General features: G+C 40.5%; 1 protein-coding gene across 3 annotated transcripts in view; it reads left to right on the top strand.

Moving 5' to 3' along the window:
• The window catches only part of ICA1 (islet cell autoantigen 1, 69kDa), a 131366-nt gene that overhangs the window by 94580 nt on the left and 17084 nt on the right, over nucleotides 1-19702 (top strand). For 2 of the 3 annotated variants that reach the window (XM_012721086.1, XM_012721085.1), the window contains exons 9-12: nucleotides 9950-10047; nucleotides 12719-12771; nucleotides 15746-15808; nucleotides 15915-15947. In XM_012721086.1, the coding sequence (XP_012576540.1) occupies nucleotides 9950-10047; nucleotides 12719-12771; nucleotides 15746-15808; nucleotides 15915-15947 (247 nt within the window). The remainder of the gene's footprint in view (nucleotides 1-9949; nucleotides 10048-12718; nucleotides 12772-15745; nucleotides 15809-15914; nucleotides 15948-19702) is intronic. The other variant, XM_012721087.1, reaches the window with a different exon arrangement.

Raw genomic sequence — 19702 nt, 5'->3', positions numbered from 1 at the left:
CTCAGCAGTGCACTTTGTTGATCTGCCTGTTCTGCTCCCCAATCTGTCTCTGGTGAAGACTCTCGCGGCCCCTGAGCCTCTGACCTGTACCCTAGTTCTGTAAGCACAAATAAATAAATCTTAAAAAAAAAAATTCTATTTGTATCAAGGGCATTTTCTCCCCTATCTGGCTTGCTGGCCTGCGTCTGGAGATGAAGTCTTCATTGAGAAATCAGCACAGAACCCTTTGTAAAAAGATATTAGGAACTGGCTGGGGAGAAGACATATCCTTCTCTGTTTGTAGTTTTAAAGAGTTCAGACTGTATTTAATGAAAATGACCAATAGTAAAAGTATATCTCTGTGATGTGCACCATTCCAATGCTTGTGGAAAGCCAGTGTTCACTCCGGCTGTGGATAAAGCAAAGTATACAGGAGCACCTACATCGGAGTCAGTAAAATCTCGCTTTAAAACTGACTTAGACCTCTTTCCAGCAGAGTGGTGATAGTAATGGGGGTGTTGAGGAGGAAGGATGGTGGAGGTCAAGCAGTTGAGCTTGTGGTGATAGCCCTGGTGATGGCACCAGTAGCCCATTGCTGGGGGGAACAGGCATGGGCTTATGAAGAATTTCATAATGAATCTGGAAGAACATCCTTGATACTGTCCATGCAGAAGGCTTTGTGGAGGATGCCAGTTTCTGTAGCTTAACTTAAATGACTTTCTTACTCACTGTTTTCATTCTCGATTAGGCATTTTACAGTGAGTTTCACAGGGAGGATTGTGAATGGTCTTGCAGACCTCACCCAGGGTAATCCATCCCACTCTATCTTTGACTTCCACGCTCTGGCAGCTGCATTCTCAAACCTGTTCTTCAGCCCTCAAGCCCCAGGTAATTCCCTCAGGATAAGAGAGGGTTGGGCAGGCCTGTAGGCAAGCAAAGCTGGAGGACATCTCCACCCCTCCCAACCCCCTACAACAGGACTCATTCCTAAAAAATGCACTTTGGCTTCACAATTGGGTCTTGATCTGTGCCAAGACTTTAAGAAAAGCTGAATTTGAAAACCTGTCTCTGAGCATGTTAAAAAATAACCATTAAAACAGATGTACTAGTACTCCTTTCTTTCTCTTCTGTGTTCTAGGACTTAGCACCGTTGTATGGAACATCATTCTAGAGACCAAAATACTTTCAGCTTTCTCAATTTAAAAAAAAAAAAAAGCCGCCCTAAACTTTGTTTTCCTCAAACTCAAACTCATATGCCAAGCGTCTCCTTCCACCCACCTCCACATTTCTCAGTTAATCACTTGAACATTTACCGACAAGCCACATGGCTCTGTAGTTACTTGCTTTGAAAATAAAGCCATAATAGTTTTTATGAAAATTGGGTAAATATCTCTGCAAAGGTCTTTTAGTTGCCAGTCCCAACATGGCAATTACTCATGGCAGGCATCCAGAATATCCTTTTAGACTTTCAAGTTTTCTCTCATTGTCATTACTTTACACGGCATTTAGAAGAACAATTTACTTCCCAAGTTGCTACCGGCCAGATCGCTGGAAAATGCAAATGGGGATTCGTCCAGGCCCTGGGAGAGGAGGGTGGAGAGGCGCTGGCCACTGAAATCTGAGGTGGACAAATCTGAGTGTGGCTGGTCCTCAACTTACCCGTCCCTTATGATGACTGGCATTTGTTTTCCAGGCAGCTAAGCTCAGGCCCTCTAAGCTCAGTGAGGTTGTGCTTCAATTCCCACCTCTTCTCATCCTCTAACTCTTCCTTGAGAGAAAAGGAAAAAATGCTGTTATGATGTGGGTTGTTCCTTGTCACCAGGTGGTCTGTAAGTGTAACAGGGTGGTCCTTAGGAAAAGGGGAAGTTCCAGGTTCTCTGCCCCACCCAGAAAGAGGGTGGAGTTGAGCAGAGAAAAAGGGAAGGAATTAGAAAAAAAGAAGAAGGAAGCAGGATGGGGAGCCAGGTGCTTGTTGCTCCCTGTGGCTTCCTCAGGTCTCCTTCTGGCTTCCCATCCTGCTTCCTTCTTTTTTTCTAATTCCTTCCCTTCTTTTTCTCTGCTCAACTCCACCCTCCTTCTGGGTGGGGCAGGGAACGTGGGACTTCCCCCTTTCCTAGGGACCACCCTGTTACATAAGGACAAGGTCAGATCATACTGTGGAGAGTTTGGCAGAGTATTCATGACTCCCATGCACCAGGGTTGGCTATTTGAATTAGCTACTACTGCTAGGCTCAGCACGGATTTATAGGAAGTGCATCTATTTTTAGTTAATCCTCAAAACCTGGGGAGTGGGGCATAATTATTCTTGTTTCCATGTTTCAAGTGAGGAAACTGAAGCTCAAGAAGGTCTAGAAATGTTCCAAAAGCCAAATGCCTGTGTGCCATAGTTTGGGGGAGGGGGAAGCTCTTGCTTTTTCCACTCAGCTGTGTGGTACTTCTTACAGGTGAAGCAGGAGAAAGCACAAGTGCTGACAAGTACAATTAGAAACTTTCAGTTAAAAATAACAGTGTAGGGCCCTCCCTTGTGGTGCAGCAGGTTAGGAAGCAGTACTGTAAGCTAGCCACAGCCACTTCAGTGCAAGTTCCATCACCCGTCCAGGAGCTGACCCACATGGCGAGGCAGACTTATCCTGTCTCGCCCGCTGCTCCCCTCAGTAGTGTACTTCGTCAGTCAGCCTGTTCTGCTCCCCACTCTGTCTCTGGTGAATCCTCTCACCACCCCTGTACCTCTGCCTGGTACCCCAGTCCTGTATGCATAAATGAATAAATCTTAAATAACAATGTAAAGCATTTGCTTATAGATGAAAACCATGCTTTATGTGTCAGTCCCAAAGATATCTGGGAACCTGTGACCCTTCTTTTAGAATTTGGAAGATTCTTTTGATCTCCTTGGTACTTTATATGAAAGGGAAGTTACATAATTATTCTGGGCTTGGCTCTTCAGTACTATTTCTTAACTCATTATAAACTGTTGGAAACCTGGATTCAAGTACTGCTTCTGCCTGTTCGTGGTTGAATAGCCTTTAGCAAGTTACTACAACTATCTGGGTCCTCATCTCCATGTCAGGAAGTTGGAGGTACAATGTGTATCTTGGTTTTGTTAGATGTGTAGAACATGGTGTGCAGTACCCAATACAAGTGAGTCTTTTGAACATTCATTCCTTTTAGTTCTTTGTTTTGTTTTGTTTTTCACATTTTAAAAGGACAGATTTATTAGGTAATGGAGAAAGATGCACCTATTCAGGTGGGCAATTCTTTAACTCTTTAAAAGTTCTGAGAACTTGCTTGAACTGATCCTGAACAGAAGTGTTGGCTGCATAATTCCCCACATGGAACCCAGAAAGGTATGCTCCTCACTATTGAATTGTCTGATAGCTAAACAGAGGCCCCTTTAGGAGTTAAGACCCTTTTCCACGCCACAGCACCACTTGATCTCTTTCCAGAGTCTGTCTCTGTCCTGGCACAGCAATGCTCTCCCGTGCCCAATTTTTATCTTATTTTAAAGACCAAGATTACATATTTTTGTTATGATTATGTTTATTTTTCTCTAATTTTACTCTTTAACTTTCTTGTTCTACAGTACAGTTCCAGAGTATCTTTTGTTCCTAGATGAATATATATAAATTAGTAAATTTAAATTTATATAGTCTTTATAAATTTGTGATGGCAAGAGTGTGAGGGAGGCCTGTGCTGAATGGACATGAATTGCATGGTTCGTCCACATCATGGCCTCTGCTTTTCACTCCTCATGTGCTACTCACCCAACTGGGTTCAGCATCTTTTTTTTTTAAAGATTTATTTATTTGTACTTACAGAACTGGGGTGCAGGCCAGAGGTGCAGGGGCTGTGAGAGGATTCACCAGAGACAGAGTGGGGAGCAGAACAGGCAGATCGATGAAGTACACTGCTGAGGGGAGCAGTGGGCGGGTTAAGAGAGGTCTGCAGTGCCATGTGGTCACCTCTTGGGCGGGGCTCTAACTCATGCTGAAGTGGCTTTAGCCTCTTAGTGCTGTGCCACCAGGGAGGGCCCAAGGTTCAGCATCTTTTAACCATGCTTCATTATTTTGAGTTCTTTTATTTCTCTTTACTCACACAACTATTTATACCTTCATATTCACACAATGTAAATAATAGGAAGTAGCCTAAGATAATTAAATGTCATCATCAAAGATTACAGAAAACATTGCTCAGTTGTCAATATGCTGACCTTAATTGCAATCGTTATATTAAGACTGGCTACTGTTCTTCTGTCTGCAAATTTTGTTTTACTGAATAGTTTTTCTTTCATTCAGATGAATGTTGCTGTTGCTTTTATTTTCCTAATACAGGAAGTAGTAACTCCCATTATTATCTTAAGCTGTTTCCTTTCTAAGTCACTTTTGCAATCTGGGTATGCTGTTTCCTCTGTTACACTGATCTTATATTTTGAGTGTGTGTTTCCTGAAACCATTTCAGCATTGATAGAAACTATTAGCATGTCAGTGCAGCCTTAACAGAGAAAGGTTACTTAGTCTAGAAACATTCTCTCCTCCAAAGAGAACCTTTAGATGTTATATGATGCTACATTTCTGTTAATACCTAGTGATTTTCATGAACAACTTTAATGAGGGACCTAGTGGGCTTAGAATTTTGAAACAGAATGTTTTAACATTTCCTTTCTGGACATCGACTTAAATGTGGCTTCTATCAGCCAGTGATTCAAAATTCCACCTGATGATCGCCTCCTCTGCAGTCACCCATCTTGGAGTCATTCTGCATGAGCTGGTGTCATGTCACACAGAGAGCTGCCACCTCTCACTTTTGCAGATGCTTCAGATTAAGCATGTACAGCTGAGGTGTGGACTTCAAAATAATGTAAGGAATTCACCTCCACCCTTTTCTATGTCAAACCTTTTTAACCAGACTTTGTGGAGAGAAGTGGTCTACCAAATGGGGCTGTCTTGCATCTGACGGTCACAACTAAGAACCAGCAATGATAGGAGATTTGTCCAGAATTCATCTTTTATAAGAAATTGCTGAGGGCCTATGGAGAAATATTTAGATTATTTTGACATACAATTTTTCTTGCCTGAAGAAATGCCCCTTGAAAATATTCTAATCTTGATTGCAGTAATGTTTACACAACTGTGACTCTACTAAAAATCAATGAATTATGAACTTTAAATGGGAGAATTCTTTGATATAGATTATATCTCAGTGAAAATGGAGTGTGGACCTGTGTGTGTATGTGTGATAATTTCCCTTTATTCAGAGACAAAATTTGAATGATTTCGCTCATATCTCTATATACATACATACAGAGAAACAAACTAAACCAAAACAAACCCTAGAACTATGACTACAGAATTGAGGTTACTAGAGGGGGAAGAAGAGGGTAGGCCAGAGAACTATGGTGAAGGGTTGTGGGTTCTTTGGTGTTGGGTATGTTGTGGTGACATTCATCTGAAGAGATGTGAGCTTATCCCACTAAATCATGCACATTGTTACAGTGTTGCCACAATAAGAAGAAAAGAAAATTCTGCTATTTAATAAGCATATCTGTGTGCTAAACATTGATTTTGCTTTTGATTTTTATAAATATTTTCCTATTATTCCCCTGAGCCATTGAATTTCTTGGATAAAGAGGTCGAATTTTGTTTTCAATTTAACACTAACATTAATTTCTCAAGCATCAAGTACATATTTAGCACTTACCTTGCATGACAACAGTTAAATTGGTATAGGACCAATGGTCAGATTATTAAGACAGGAATTATTAATAATAAAATAGCAACTGGAATGGCAGCCAATCTGTTGGAGAAGCACAATAGTGACTTAACTATGACTGTGGTGACAGGCAGCCAACAATTGAGTCCTTAATGGCCCAGTGGAGGAAGGGGTTGAGAGGTAAGGAGTGAGTGGTTTACATTACAAAGGGATTGTCTGGGAGCTGCTAGAGTGTGCTGTGAAGGGAGGTCGGGCTAGAGACAGAGGGAGGATAACTGTCGAGCTGTCACGGGCATCGCAGGGGCTTAAGCAAGCACTGAGGCAGCTAGACAGGGCCAGCTGAGAGAGCAGACATGTGCTGGCCCTGCCTGGTGCTGAGTGCTGAAAAGGAAATGAAATGAGAAGGCAGCTGATCAAACTGCAGTGTGCCGTGCGAGTGTCATAAATCGAAAAGAGAGTTTTGGAACCATTGGAACCTCAGCTGAAAATACTCCTAGCTTCTATTTGGCTGGGGTTGGGCAACTCTTTGTGGAATAAAACTGCTGGAGTGTGTGTGTGTGTGTGTGTGTGTGTGTGTGTGTGTGTGACAGAGAGAGAGAGAGAGAGAGAAACAGTAATTGGCAGATCTATTGAAAGGAATAAGTCTCTGACATCTATGGATTTGTGTGTGTGTGTGTGTGTGTGTGTGCGCGCGCGCGCGCACCTCACCTCCCTTCCTCCCTTGCTGGGGATTGAACCCATGCTGCAGTGGCTATGATAGCCCCATAATGATGCATCCCAATCTGTTGCACCATCAGGGAGGTCCCTCTGTTGAACTCTTAATGGTTCCATGTATCCAGAATATACACTTATACATGTATGTGTTCAATTTTTAGCAGATGCTTTGGAATAGGTATATTTTAAAAATAGGCATCTCCACTACAGTCCATATTCTATAGTGTTTGTTTCTATACTATACTTTATAGCATTTCCCCATCTGGGCAAGGGTCATGGAGTCCATTAATTGCTATGCCTTAGGGAGACAGAAAGAGAAAGTGTCTTAGTGCTACTACCTCCATGGCCTGAGTTTGATCCCTGGCCAACGACCTAACCCACGCAGCAGACCTCTCCTGTTTTGCCCTCTGCTTCCCTTAACAGTATGTTTCAGTAAATTCACCTGTTCTACTCCCCACTCAGTCTCTGGTGAATTCTCTTACATCTCCTCCCCTCACCTCTGGCCTATTCTCCAGTTCCTCTACGACAAAATTAATAAAATTAGGCCCTTTCTGGTGGCGCACTGTATTACAACATGACATTATGAGTCTGTCAGCCGCCACTACAGCATGAGTTCAATCCCCGGCCAGGGAGGTGACCCACATGGCAGACCTCTCCTCTTGACACTGCTCCCCTAAGCAATTTATTTCAGTCAGTCTGCCTGTTCTTCTCCCCACTCTGTCTTTGGTGAATCCTCTCACCCTCTTAGACCTCTGGCAGACTGACTGAAATAAATTGCTGAGGGGAGCAGTGTCAAGAGGAGAGGTATGCCATGCCATGTGGGTCACCTCCCTGGCTGGGGATTGAACTCATGCTAGTGGCGGCTGATAGACTCATAATGCCGTGTTTATTTATTTAGTTTTAAGAAAGCAAAAGAATATGAAACATTTTGATGAACATGAGTAAAAGAGTAGTCTTTCTGTGTGACTCCTGCCAGCCTCTCCTCTGGGTCTCTTGTCCTTTTGCCCAAATGTTCTTCAAACAAGCCATACTGTTCCTTCCTTTAGGATTCTGCACTCAAGGTCTTCTGTTCTCCCAGAGATGTACATGGCTGTCTCTTTCTTGTTACTTAGCTCTTAGTGGGAATGTCATGTCCTAGAAAGGACATTCTTTATCTAAAGTAATGACCTAGCCACTTTCTATACTCCTGTTTTAATTCTATGCCTAAACCCATCACTAACTGATAATTTAATCTGTCCTGTTCATTGATGTATCCCCAGCACCTATGATAGCAACTGGCATTTGGTAGCAGCTAAAAAACTAATTGTTGACTGAATATTATTCTTGATAGAAATAGGGAATTATTACAAAAAATGGCAATACCATATATGGGGGGTTTATGTAGGAAAATACTCAAAATTCCAAACAGGGGACATATATTCAAAGAAAAAACATTGAGTCTACATTAGAATAATGGTAAATGTATGTACACTTACATACTTAATTATATATTAATTATATACTTTTATATTCACTTCAGTATACATTTTCGTTATAAAATATACAGATGTCATTGGTTAAGTGGACCTCTGCTACCTATAACAGATGTATTATAAATGTATTCAAATTATATAATCTATATAAAAATAAATATTTTAATGACTCATTATTTTAGGGAGATGGAATTATAATGAATTTTTCCTTTATTTTCCAAACATTGTACTTGTGGTGCTATTATTTTTCTAATTTAAAAAATATTTTTAAGAGACAAAACAATACAGAATAAGTGTAATCAAGTATTAATGAAACTGTAAATGCAACTTGGAAATGGAAGGGTTTTCTTGAATTTGGCATGCTTAGGTAACAAAGCTTTGTGGCAAAAATAATGATAATTGACCTGGGCTTTGCAGACAATTAGAACTTTTGAGGTTGGACAGATAAGTAGTGAGCTCTCTAGGCTAAAGAAATAGAATGAACAAAGCGGAAAAAAGCAGCAAGCACATAGGAGACTGTGTGGAGACAGGACTAATTGAATGGAAGCTCATGTTTGGGGGTTTGTGGGAAACCATCTGGGAGAGTAAGATAGCATCACAATTTAGAAGGTCTTGAAAACTGTCCAGAAAGGTTAATACTAGAAATGGTAATTGTTGACCGCAGACAAAAGCAATCAATTATTTCAGCAACAAACAGGGTTTTTAAGAAACAAAACAACAGAAAAAAGAGCAGATCAAGAGCTGTGGGGCATCCCTACACCCAAGGCCAGCAACCCCCCAAATAACCTCTGGAGGACCCCCCTATCAGTTCTTGCTGGAGGTTGGAAATAGCCTTCTGCAAGAGATGCAAGGCATGCCGGGGCCTGTAGTTTGCTGATGATGTGCGGGTATGCACACTCTCTCTATCTTCCTGACCGCCTCTAAATCAGGTTCTCAGTATTAATGTTCACAAAAGAAATAAACCATTGTTGTGGGTTCTCAAGAACAACAGTAACATGATGGCCTGGGTGTTTTAGGAAAATTCTTCTGTGCGGGGAATGAAGCAGAAGTAGCAGTACAGAGGGCTGACACAAGAGTCTATCTGGCCCCTGGCAGACACCGAGATCAATCACAGCTCTGCTTTGCTGAGATCCAGCCTCTGGTCCATCTTCACCAGCCCCCCCCACCCCCCACTGAGCCGTCACTAATAACTCCAAGTTAGTGTTTGAAGTTTAATTGTCCTCCCGTGTGTGTACCATGCTGGAAAAACGAAAGAAGAATGAAGGCCTAAAGGATGAGGACTTGGATTTTCATAGTTCTGAGAACATAAGCAGAATTATCTTAGGATATTTCTTTTGTATTTGTAGGTTCATATTATAGTTAGGGCCAGGCATACAGTTCTTTTTGGATAACTCGTTTAGTTGTTATAGAAATGTTTTGCTTTTTTCTTACTGAGACTTTGTCACTGGTGTACAGTTTCTAGGCACTTACTTTATTTAAATATTTCATGAACCCGAAGAACAATAACTCCCAGAAATCATAAGCCAAAAAAAGACTTTCACCCATTTTTAATCAAAAAAAAGATTTGGATGCACCTGTTCTGTCTGTTCGTGGGAGTTAACTTGTCAAAATATGTTAACTCACTATTTTTGTTTTTTTAAGGTTTGTTTTCTCTCTTTTTTAAAAGTAAGCTGTTTTTAGATTGCAAAATAGCAAACAAAATTAAAAATAAAATAAAATTGTCTCATCTTTGGGGAAAAAAACTCTGTCAGTGTGTGGGCTGCAAACAGAACAGAATGTTTATCTTAACTGCATGTTAAAGATGGAAAATAAAGTTAGCAATAGCCAAAAGGGCTTTTTTTGGAATAACTTATCACGAAAGGAAAACATAAATCTAATGGCAAAGTATTCTCCTTTATAAGCTAGTGTTTCTTAAATGTTTCTGAGAACATATAAAATTTTACTTTTGTCCACTTAATTAGTTCAAGGTAGCCTCCCCAAACCTCTAAATCAAGGTTAGCAGCTGTTCAATGTTTTAGTGATGATCTTTCCTTTCCTCTCCCCCACCTCTGTTTCATTATCTATGGCTCTTAATCAAGAGCTTACAGGACCCAATGAGAAAGCTGGTTGAGAAAGAAGAAAGGAAGAAGATCACCCAGCAGGAGCGTATGGAGGCTGCAGTAGAAGAGCCAAGTCAGTAAGTCACAGGCCACTTCTCTTGGCAAAATCTGTCTTTCCTCAGGTAAGGGCAGCGCAGTCCTTGCTGACCAACTCTGTGGGGGTCCCGGACACAGGGTAATTCCTTTACTTGTTCACTTCTCAGAGCACACTAGTGAGGAGTCAATTGGGCTGAGAAAGGCAAATATCCCCAGTGCTCCCAACGCTCTGGCATCTCTCAGTCCCAGCTTCCAGCACGCTCTGATTTCTGGACCCTTGTGTTCCTTTGGCTACTACCATTTACAATATCCCATCCTAGAAAGTTAATCTCCCTGGTTTTCTCTTATAGAAGGAAATAAGACCTTTGAAATTGCCTCAACACAGATGGTACTAAGGTGTTGCCAAACAAGTGTTGGCTTTTGACACCTTGTTTTAAACTATTCAGAAAAATCTTCTATTTGAAGTAACAGTTTTGATGCAGGAAGTGATACCCTGTCGTCATTCCTCACCACTTTACAAAGATGGTGCCTTCAGTCATTTTAAATACTGCCACCAACTTTTCAATATATATGGTGCAGGTTTCTGTTCTCCTACAGCAAGGAGGAATTTAAAATATGAGTCCATATCATTTCCTATTGATACATAACTACCTGGAAGAACAGTTCAACTGTATATTGTCTGGCCCAGGAGAGCAAAATACATCATCTTACCTCAAGTTGCTATTTCTTTTCCATTAAAAAAAAAAAAGCTAACCATATTATATATTTTTCTATGTTCTTCCATTCTTTTTTTCCTTTTGCCATGTTTCTAAATGAGGCTTTTAATATTTTTGTCCCACAGAAATAGTTGCTGCCGACATTAGCCCTTTTTCGATTTTAAAGTAAATGCTAGAACATTTTGTTAGTGCAAATGAAGACAAGTTTTCGCTTTTTGTTTCTTTAACATTTTAATTGAAGTAACATTGGTTTACAACACTTTGTATGATGTAGACATCTAGACTCACACCTCTTCAGATGGGGTTATCCTACCACGCCCACCACCAAGCCACTCTCCGCCACAGTCCTTTGCTTGCACCTTCCTTTTGTTATCTAGTCAGTGCAATTAAAATAAAGCACTGGCCTTTCCCGACAACAAGATAACCTAAGATGGTCTGGATTGGTTTTAATTAATTTTAGATCTCTCCATTATTTTATTAGCTCCTTTTTTAAAGCTCAAAAATGGTAACCTTATTAACTATTTAAAATGACAATAAAATTTAACTAGAATTTTGTTCAGTAGTAGCAGGCAATGGTGAACCTCCAAGCTAAGAAGGCGGTTCAGAGGCACCAGCAGAGTCTAGGGATGGTCATATGTCTGTCATGATCTTACCAAGGTAGGGTCAGAGCTGACTGAACAGGCACGTCTTCTCAATCTGCAAGTGATCCTGCTGTCAGCAGTTAGCTGACTCTGAAGTGTTCTCTGCTGTGACACTAGGGATCAGAATTAAACACCTGTCTACCAATGTTTTTTTGTGTTTTCTTTTACTTGAGCTATCATTGGTTCACAACACTGTATATGAGTTAGAGACATAGGCTCAAACCTGTGCAGTTAAATGTCATCAAACCACTCTCATCAACAAGACACACATTTCCCTCCACCATAGTCCATGGAGTCCCTCCCTCCACTTTGGCTTTCCCACTACGCATCGCTGTCTTGTAGCCTCAACTCTACAGTCAAATTTTAAGGATTTGTTATTGCTTTGACTTTATCTGACCCTTTGTTTTGTCTCTCTAGATTCCATATACAAATGAAACCAGCCAATATTTGTCTTTCTCCTTCTGACTTATTTCACTTAGCAAAATCCCCTCCATTTCTATCTATGTTATTGCAAATGGCAAGAGTTTATCTTTTTTTTTTTTTAAAGATTTATTTATTTGTGCATACAGAACTGGGGTACAGGCCAGAGGCCAGGGGCGGTGAGAGGCTTCACCAGAGACAGAGTGGGGAACAGAACAGGCAGATCGACGAAGTACACTGCTGAGGGGAGCAGCAGGCGGGTCAGGAGAGGTCTGCCACACCATGTGGTCACCTCCGGGGCGGAACTCATGCGGAAGCGGCTTTAGATTCTCAGTGCAGTGCTTTAACCCGCTGCGCCACCAGGGAGGGCCCGAGTTTATCTTTTTTATTGCTAAGTCATACTCCATTGTTTACCTGTGCCACATTCTTCTAATCCACTCCTCTTTCCTTGATTATAGGAATGCATATATCTGTTCAAATTAGTGTTTTTGTTTTCTTTGGGTAAATACCTAGAACTGTAATTGCTAGGTCATGTCATAGATCTATTTTCAGTCTTTTGAGGAACATCCAGACTGTTTTCCATAGGGGCTGAACCAGTATACATTCCCACCTACTGTATATGAGGATTCTTTTCTCTACATCCTTACCAACACTTGTTATTTCTGGTATTTTTGGTATAAGCCATCAATTTGTTAGCTATATCTTTTAAAATGTAACTTGAATATCTGTCTTTTCTACAAATTCTGATATTAAGATGCTACTAACCAACCTTGGGACAGAAGAAAGCCAGCAAATTTATTTTCTTCAGAAATGTATGCAGTGTAAATGACAGTATGTTTAGTGTGTGTGTGTGCTGTTAAAAATGTTTAAAAATTCTGTCATAAATATAACATTTTTAGATCTAGACTGCTAAACTTTTATTTTTTAATTTTAAGGTTAATTTCATTAGAGGATGAAAACCAGCCCAAGGAATCTTCTAGATGTAATAGTAAGTTTTGACTTTTATTTAGATCTGCTTTTGACAGACTACTACTCAGCAGCCAACTCGTGTTCCTTTTGGCTATCTCCTCCTAGGCCTTTCTTCTTTTCCAGTTGAGAAAAGGCTGTATTAAGCTGCTTCCCATGGTTTCAGTTTTAAATTGCCTAATATCAGTGAGTCCACCCAATAGCATTATAGGAGATTGTATATTTTGACCCACAAGGTAGCATTATTATTCCCTTTGACAGCAGCTTTTCAGGGGAGCATCCACGACTGAGACTTGGCAGAGAGCTGCTTCTTTTTTTCTTTTTTTAAAGATTTATTTATTTGTGTATACAGAACTGGGGTACAGGCCAGAGTTGTAGGGGCGGTGAGAGAAATCAGAGATAGAGTGGGGAACAGAACAGGCAGATCGACAAAGTACACTGCTGAGGGGAGCAGCGGGCAGGTCAGGAGAGGTCTGCCACGCCATGTGGATCTCCTCCGGGGCAGGCAGAATCAATCTCATGTGGAAGTGGCTTTAGCTTCTTAGTGCTGTGCTTTAACCCACTGCGCCACCAGGCAGGACCAAGAGCTGCTTCTTTTAACAGCAGATAATAAGTTATCTGCTATTCCCATTACCAGTTCTGCCATTTGGACTAAAGAGGTAGTTTTAGTGAAATGGTGTGATTACATCAGGTAGTTTGATTTTTCATTGTGTTGAAGTGGATACTGGTCATTGTTGGGACTCGTGGGGGAGAAATGATCTGAGATATTGCTCTTCCTGGTGATTCCTTGGCTGCTCTGTAATGAGTGAGACCAGGTCCCCGGAGCCACTAACACTGTGGTTAAAAGAGGGATCAGAGCTTCAAAGGTGATAATGGGGTGCTCTAAGCATGTTATCTGCCCTTCCTGTCTCCTGCTAGAACTGCCAGGTTTTTGTGGTCCTTAAACAAGTAGGAGGCATGGTAAATTATAGCTGAACAGAACTAAGATTATGTAATGTTGAGACATTCAACTGGGACTTGAAATCCTCAGAGATACAGGGGAAAGTTTTACACTTGACATGAAAACTAAAATTACCTCAACACTTTGTTCAGCTTGGCACTCTTGTGTACAAATCTGCCTCAGCTCTGCTTCACCCTTTGCTATGGCAGCTGCTCTGCACAGTAAAGAGAGGCAATGTAGACCAGAAACATTACCCTTTTCCTCCACTTTCTATCTTTCTTCCTATTTTCCCCACCACTTGCTTCACTTACTTTCCTCTGTCTCTTGCTGATTTGTTTACTGTTCTCCTGTCTGCCTTTCAATGGGAAAAAAAAATAAGAAAACATGCTTGCTTTTACTTTTATCCATGCCATTTGTCCTTGCGTGTATGCCTTCACTCACTCACTTCACTCACTCACTTGTTTATTTAGCCAGCAGTTGTTTATGGAGAGCCACCTTTGTGCTCGGGCATATGTGGCCCCCCAGACTTAGTCAGCCTCTTCCATGATGGGGCTTATAGTTAGAAAGGGAAGCTGGAACTGATCTAATATTTACCCAAGTTATTGGGCAACTGCAACTTTGGTGAGAACTATGAGGGCTCCAGGTGATATGGAGACCTCACCTATTGGACAGGATCAGGGAACTAGCTAAGTCAAGTGCTGTTGCAAGATCTATCAAAGCAAAAGAAGCAATGTGGACAAAGGCTATGATTGAGGAGAAGATCAAAAGAATGGTGTTCTAGATCATGAGAAGAAGCAATAGCAGATGAGGGCAGGGAGGAAGGCAGAACTTAGCTCCCTGGTCATGAAGAGCTCTCTGTATCTCTAGACAGTCTCCAGCTTCAGTGTCCCTAAGAAACAAGGTCAGCGATCATTATGTTATAGGGATCTAGGTAACCCAATAGAAAATGTTAAGTTTTATGGGAAAATGAAAACTCTGTTATACTTGTGTTAAAATTATATAACGATATGTGAATCATGTATTTATACAATAGGTGACAATATAGAGCAAACAAATTTTCTCTTTGTTTTATATGTTCTCTTGCTTATGGTATTTGCTTAATATTTGAAGATTGTAAATGTTGATTACCTTGTTTTAAATATGCATATAATATCCATTACAAAGAAGTGTCATTCTTTTTGACTCTATGATCTGCAGGATGTCTCATGGCTATATGAGCAAACCATGATTTAGGACTGTTCTGTTACATATATGTACACACATATACATCCACCACACCCACAAACTTTATTGTTCAGTTATTTTTATAGCAGAACTGGGCAGAAAGTACAAAGAATTCTTCTTAACCTTTTGCCCTCACACCTATGGCCTCTCCCATTGTCCACATCCTCCACCAGACTAGTACATTCATCACAATCCGTGAACCAATGTCGACACATCATTCTCACTCAAATTCCACAGTTTAGATTAGGATTTATTCTTGGTGCCATACAGTCTGTGGGTTTTGACAAAGTATGATAGGTATCTATCATTGCAGTATCATTTAGAATAGTTCCTGTCCCAAAACTCCCATGCCCTTCACCTATTCCTCTCTCTTCCACCAAGCCCCTGGTCGCCTCTGGTCTCTTCACTGTGTCCATAGTTTTGCTTATTCCAGGATATTATAAAGGTGGAGTTGTGTAATACGGGGTTTTTCAGGTTGATGTCTTTTACCCAATGATCTGCCCTTTTATTTTAGGTGGTCCCCAGTAACTAAAGTTCTTTAGCACCATAAAGTCAATTGCTTATCAGATTTATCCATAGAAGGGAATTGTTAGATCAACACCAAATAGCTTTCTAGGTTACCAGCTAAACAAAGTTAAATATTTAAGGCCATTAGCTTAATATTCATTGAAAGCCAACTGCTTGAGTAATAGATAATCTGAAGACCCCTCTTTCTGTGTGAGTGAATACTATTGTGGACATCATTTCTCTCTGAAGCTGTGTGTGTTTGCCTTATACTGCAATAGTATATGAACGGATTGCTGGTAACCAGTTGCATGTGTTATATTTACAGCAGAAGATGGGAAAAGTGCATTATCTGCCTTAGACAAAAGCTCTACACATAATGCATGCACAGGTAATCTAGATTAAGGGAAGTAACTCAGTTATAATAATTTGTCTAAAACACCTTACAACATGAAACTAACTTAGAATTTTTTTTTTTTCTCCTAACGGATCCATAGATGAACTCTTAGACATAAAACCTGAGGAAGGCGGTAAGATTTATGCATTTCTTTGGGGTTGTAACTTAATATTGTAACACTATGCTTACACACAGGCTAATGTTTATCATTTGAATAACTTTGTGTTCCAAGAAAATTGTTTTTAGGTGACTGCCATTTGTTTCAAAATGACTTTTTTTGTGTGTGTCCAAGCACAAATTAGTATGTGTGGATCTGTCATCTTTAGTATAATTAATTTCTTAATGTCCAGACTACCAAAGCTATAAGTTGTTATGTCAAAACTTGTATGCTGTAGTAGAGAAAAAAGATGATTTTTAGAATCTGACAGGCCTAGATTTGATTGAACAATCATTCTACCAAAAGTAATTTCATACTTGACCTTTCTCAACCTTGGTTGTTCTCATTTGGAAAATGGAACCAATAGCAACAATTTTGCTGGGTGATCGTTAGGATTAGAGATCATTTAGTAAAAGATCTTTGGCAGCTTTTGACACATGGACACTCTCTTCCAGTGTAACCCTTTGAGATGATAGGATGTTGTACTACCTCCACACTGAACCTTACTTAACTACAGAAGGGAGAGTTTCCCTGGGTTGGTCTTCTACTCAAGTTCAGCAGACTTACCCCTAAAGAGAATGCAGAATCATGGATTTAGATGAGACCTGCGTAGTCCCAGGAAACCCTATCAACCCAGAATGTACAGCTTGTCATAACCTCTGTTCTCCATTTCACCAAGGATTTCCTTCTTATCACTTTCTGGGACTCCAAAATGCACCTGAGACTCAGAGCCAAACTTCAGAACCTTGGGTGACTGCCCAGGCTTTAGAGTTTTCTAACAAGATTAGAAATAGACCAAGGTCATCTTGCAGGCCCCTGTTAACTAGGGCCAGAAATTTTCACATAATTAAATCAGAAATGCTGCTGCCTGAGTGATATCCTTACTTTCATAAATATTCTTCAAAGTATGTGCCAACATATATGTAATAACATGCGTATCTTTCCTTTTGTTTAAATTAACTAGTACACATCAGGTTTATACATAGGTTTTATATATTAAAATCTTTACTAGCTTCATAGAATAGTCATTCATATTCCCTTTTTTGAATACTCAGTGTAACTTTAAAAATAATGTGAATGTGCTCTTCCCCAAATATGTACTTGTTCTCAGTAGGAGAATTGATTTACAAATGATCTTGCAAAATTATATAATTTCTTCCTTCCCTTTATCACTGCCAACCCTCATGCCATCCTTCCCACTGCTGCCTCTTCTGCACCATCAGCCCCTAGGTTAACACAAGCTTAAAAATTAACATGGCCACTGGCATAAAATATTCTCTGGGTGCTCAAGAACTTGTAGTGATTGAAGAAAAGAACATTCATTAATTTGTTGATTTCGAAATGCATGCCCTTTGGAAAACTGCCAGAAGGCCTAACTCCTGAATTAAAATGCTCATTATAATATGCAGGACATTAAACAGTCAAGAAATAAAAAAGGCTTAATCCAGGGATGGCTGACTTTATAGCACTTGGGGGCTATCAGCTCTGGCACCCTGCTGCTTGGGGTGTTTACTCCCAGTGGTAATTCTGTTCGACAAGAAATGACAAAGCTGGGATATAGTGTCATCAAAAAGCAGGCGTGATGACAGCAGCAAGGAGACAGTTCTCCTGGAACAGTGGCCCAGGGAACCACCCTGATTCACTGTCATCATGGAAATTATTTTATCCTAGTAAATAGATCATGTAATGGGAAGCTAATATATAATGAGTTTATTTAACTGTTCTAAGTGAAAAAGAAACTAAGTGACATTTTGAAATGCCTAAAAGATTGCCTCTCTAGAACAAGACACACTTAACCAATTTTTTTAAAATTTCAGTTATCCTATTGCAATGAAAATGCTTGTCTTCTGCTATTTTCCTGGTTACCAATTCCAGACTGTGATTCCAAATGCTGGCCAGATAGCAGAATAACTGAGAAGCTCATAATGTATCTCCCTAACTCTAGGTGAGGACCTCTAGCAATAAGACAGGCGTACCATTTCTGTACCATTTCTGCAGAAGCAGTCAGAAGCCCTCATGCAGCATTCCATATATAGCAAAATAAGGATTGATCACTTCTTTGCATGCAGTGTGGCAAATATTAAGCTTGTATCTTTTCTCGTAAACTTTCCCTCATTCCTGTCTCAGAGTCCTGGCTCTGGATCTTCCATAAAATAATAGTGCACTTTTAAAACAAATTCTATTCTTTCTTGACCACCACATAGTCAGTATTCTGTATAGATTTATACAGATTTACCTCTGCCAAGGCTTCAGGTTTTTCAAAAAGAACAAAAAGACTTCAGTAAAATGAAGGAGGGGGCTTGAGGATCATCAAAGCCTATATTTGAGTACTTACTCTGGGTCTAGCACTGTTGGGGCTGGGGGATGAATTTTGGGGTGTCTTGTTTGCTTTTTGTGTGTAGTTTTTGATTTTTGTTTCCCCAGAGAAGGGTAGGGATAGTTCCCCATGCCCCCATCTAATATTATTATCTATGTCTTTTTTTCACCAGAGGGGAATTTTTAGAAACAGTATTTTGAAATTCCAAACAAGTACACCTAGTTACCAGAGCCTTTTATAATGAAAGATGTTTTTCCAGTTTGACACTTTCATAAAGCCGATTCTTACCCATATTTCCCTCATGCATTCTTTTGGGTATGCAAGACGATGTTGGTGTTTGGGGTTTTTGTCTATATGGCAAGCGTGTGGCCTTTATATTAGTCATAAGGTTAAGAGTGGGGACCATGGAGACAAACCGAGAAACGGAATCTTCCTGTTTCACACACAGATGAAGGTAACTCAGATGAGGTTTATCTGTCTTCCTGTGCTTCCATTTTTGGTCTATGTAGTTATGTTTCCATCTTCTATATTAGTAATTTATGCTGAGGTCATGAAACTCAGCATGATTTCAAAAACATTACCTGAGTGGGTTCTCAACAATTTCCCACATTTACCTTTTATCCACATTTTGACTGAATTTCAGAGAGCTGCCTCTGTATGTCAGCTTCACTCACTGAAAACTCACAGGTTCAGGATCAGTTTTCCTGGGGAATGTTTTCCTAGGGACATAGGCATATTATTCTTGAAGGCTTGGGCAGTGCAGGGTGAAGGTGATGAGTGGGTGTACCATCCGGCTGTAAGCTTTGCCTGGCTGCGAGGGGAACCCTCTGACCCTAAAAACACTCAACTTGAAAGAAGCTTAAGGACTAGTTTATGTATTAGATCCTTTATCAGCAGTGAAATGGAAGCAGTGAGCTATACTGAGAAAGTGTCGTGACCTGAGAGCCAGGGGTCCCTCACCAACTTGTCTAGAACTGATAAATCATGTGATCTTGGGCAGGTCATCTAACCCGGGTTCTCTCTTCCTCTTCTGCAAAATGAGATAGAGGAGAGGATCTCAAGGATCCCTTTCAGTTGAGTGTGATTGTTCTCTTTGGGCATCGCAGTAGGAGAAGACAGCAGGTTCCCAGTCAAGAAAGCTGATTTGGGACATGTCAAGTAGAGGAGTTTTGTCAATTTGCAGGTTTTGCTGAAAGCAGTGTTAAAGACTTTCTGAAAAGGCTGTAGAGGTCTGGGACACCACTCTGAGGCACAGAGAGGCACTTACCTTTGAGTAAGGAGGTAGGGATCCCAAAAGGGAACTAAGCACAGGTATATAGTAAGAAGGTGCCTTTCATGAATGCCAGTAGGCTCATCCTTAGGCAAACCATGAGGGGCCCCTGAATCTGGAATGTGTCACCAGAGTTCAAGGAAA

Source organism: Condylura cristata, unplaced genomic scaffold, assembly GCF_000260355.1.
Source record: "Condylura cristata isolate star-nosed mole 26May11 unplaced genomic scaffold, ConCri1.0 scaffold00005, whole genome shotgun sequence".
In the NCBI taxonomy this organism is placed as follows: domain Eukaryota; kingdom Metazoa; phylum Chordata; class Mammalia; order Eulipotyphla; family Talpidae; genus Condylura; species Condylura cristata.
The sequence above is the reverse complement of the archived record's forward strand: the minus strand, read 5'-3'. Positions and strand labels throughout refer to the sequence as shown.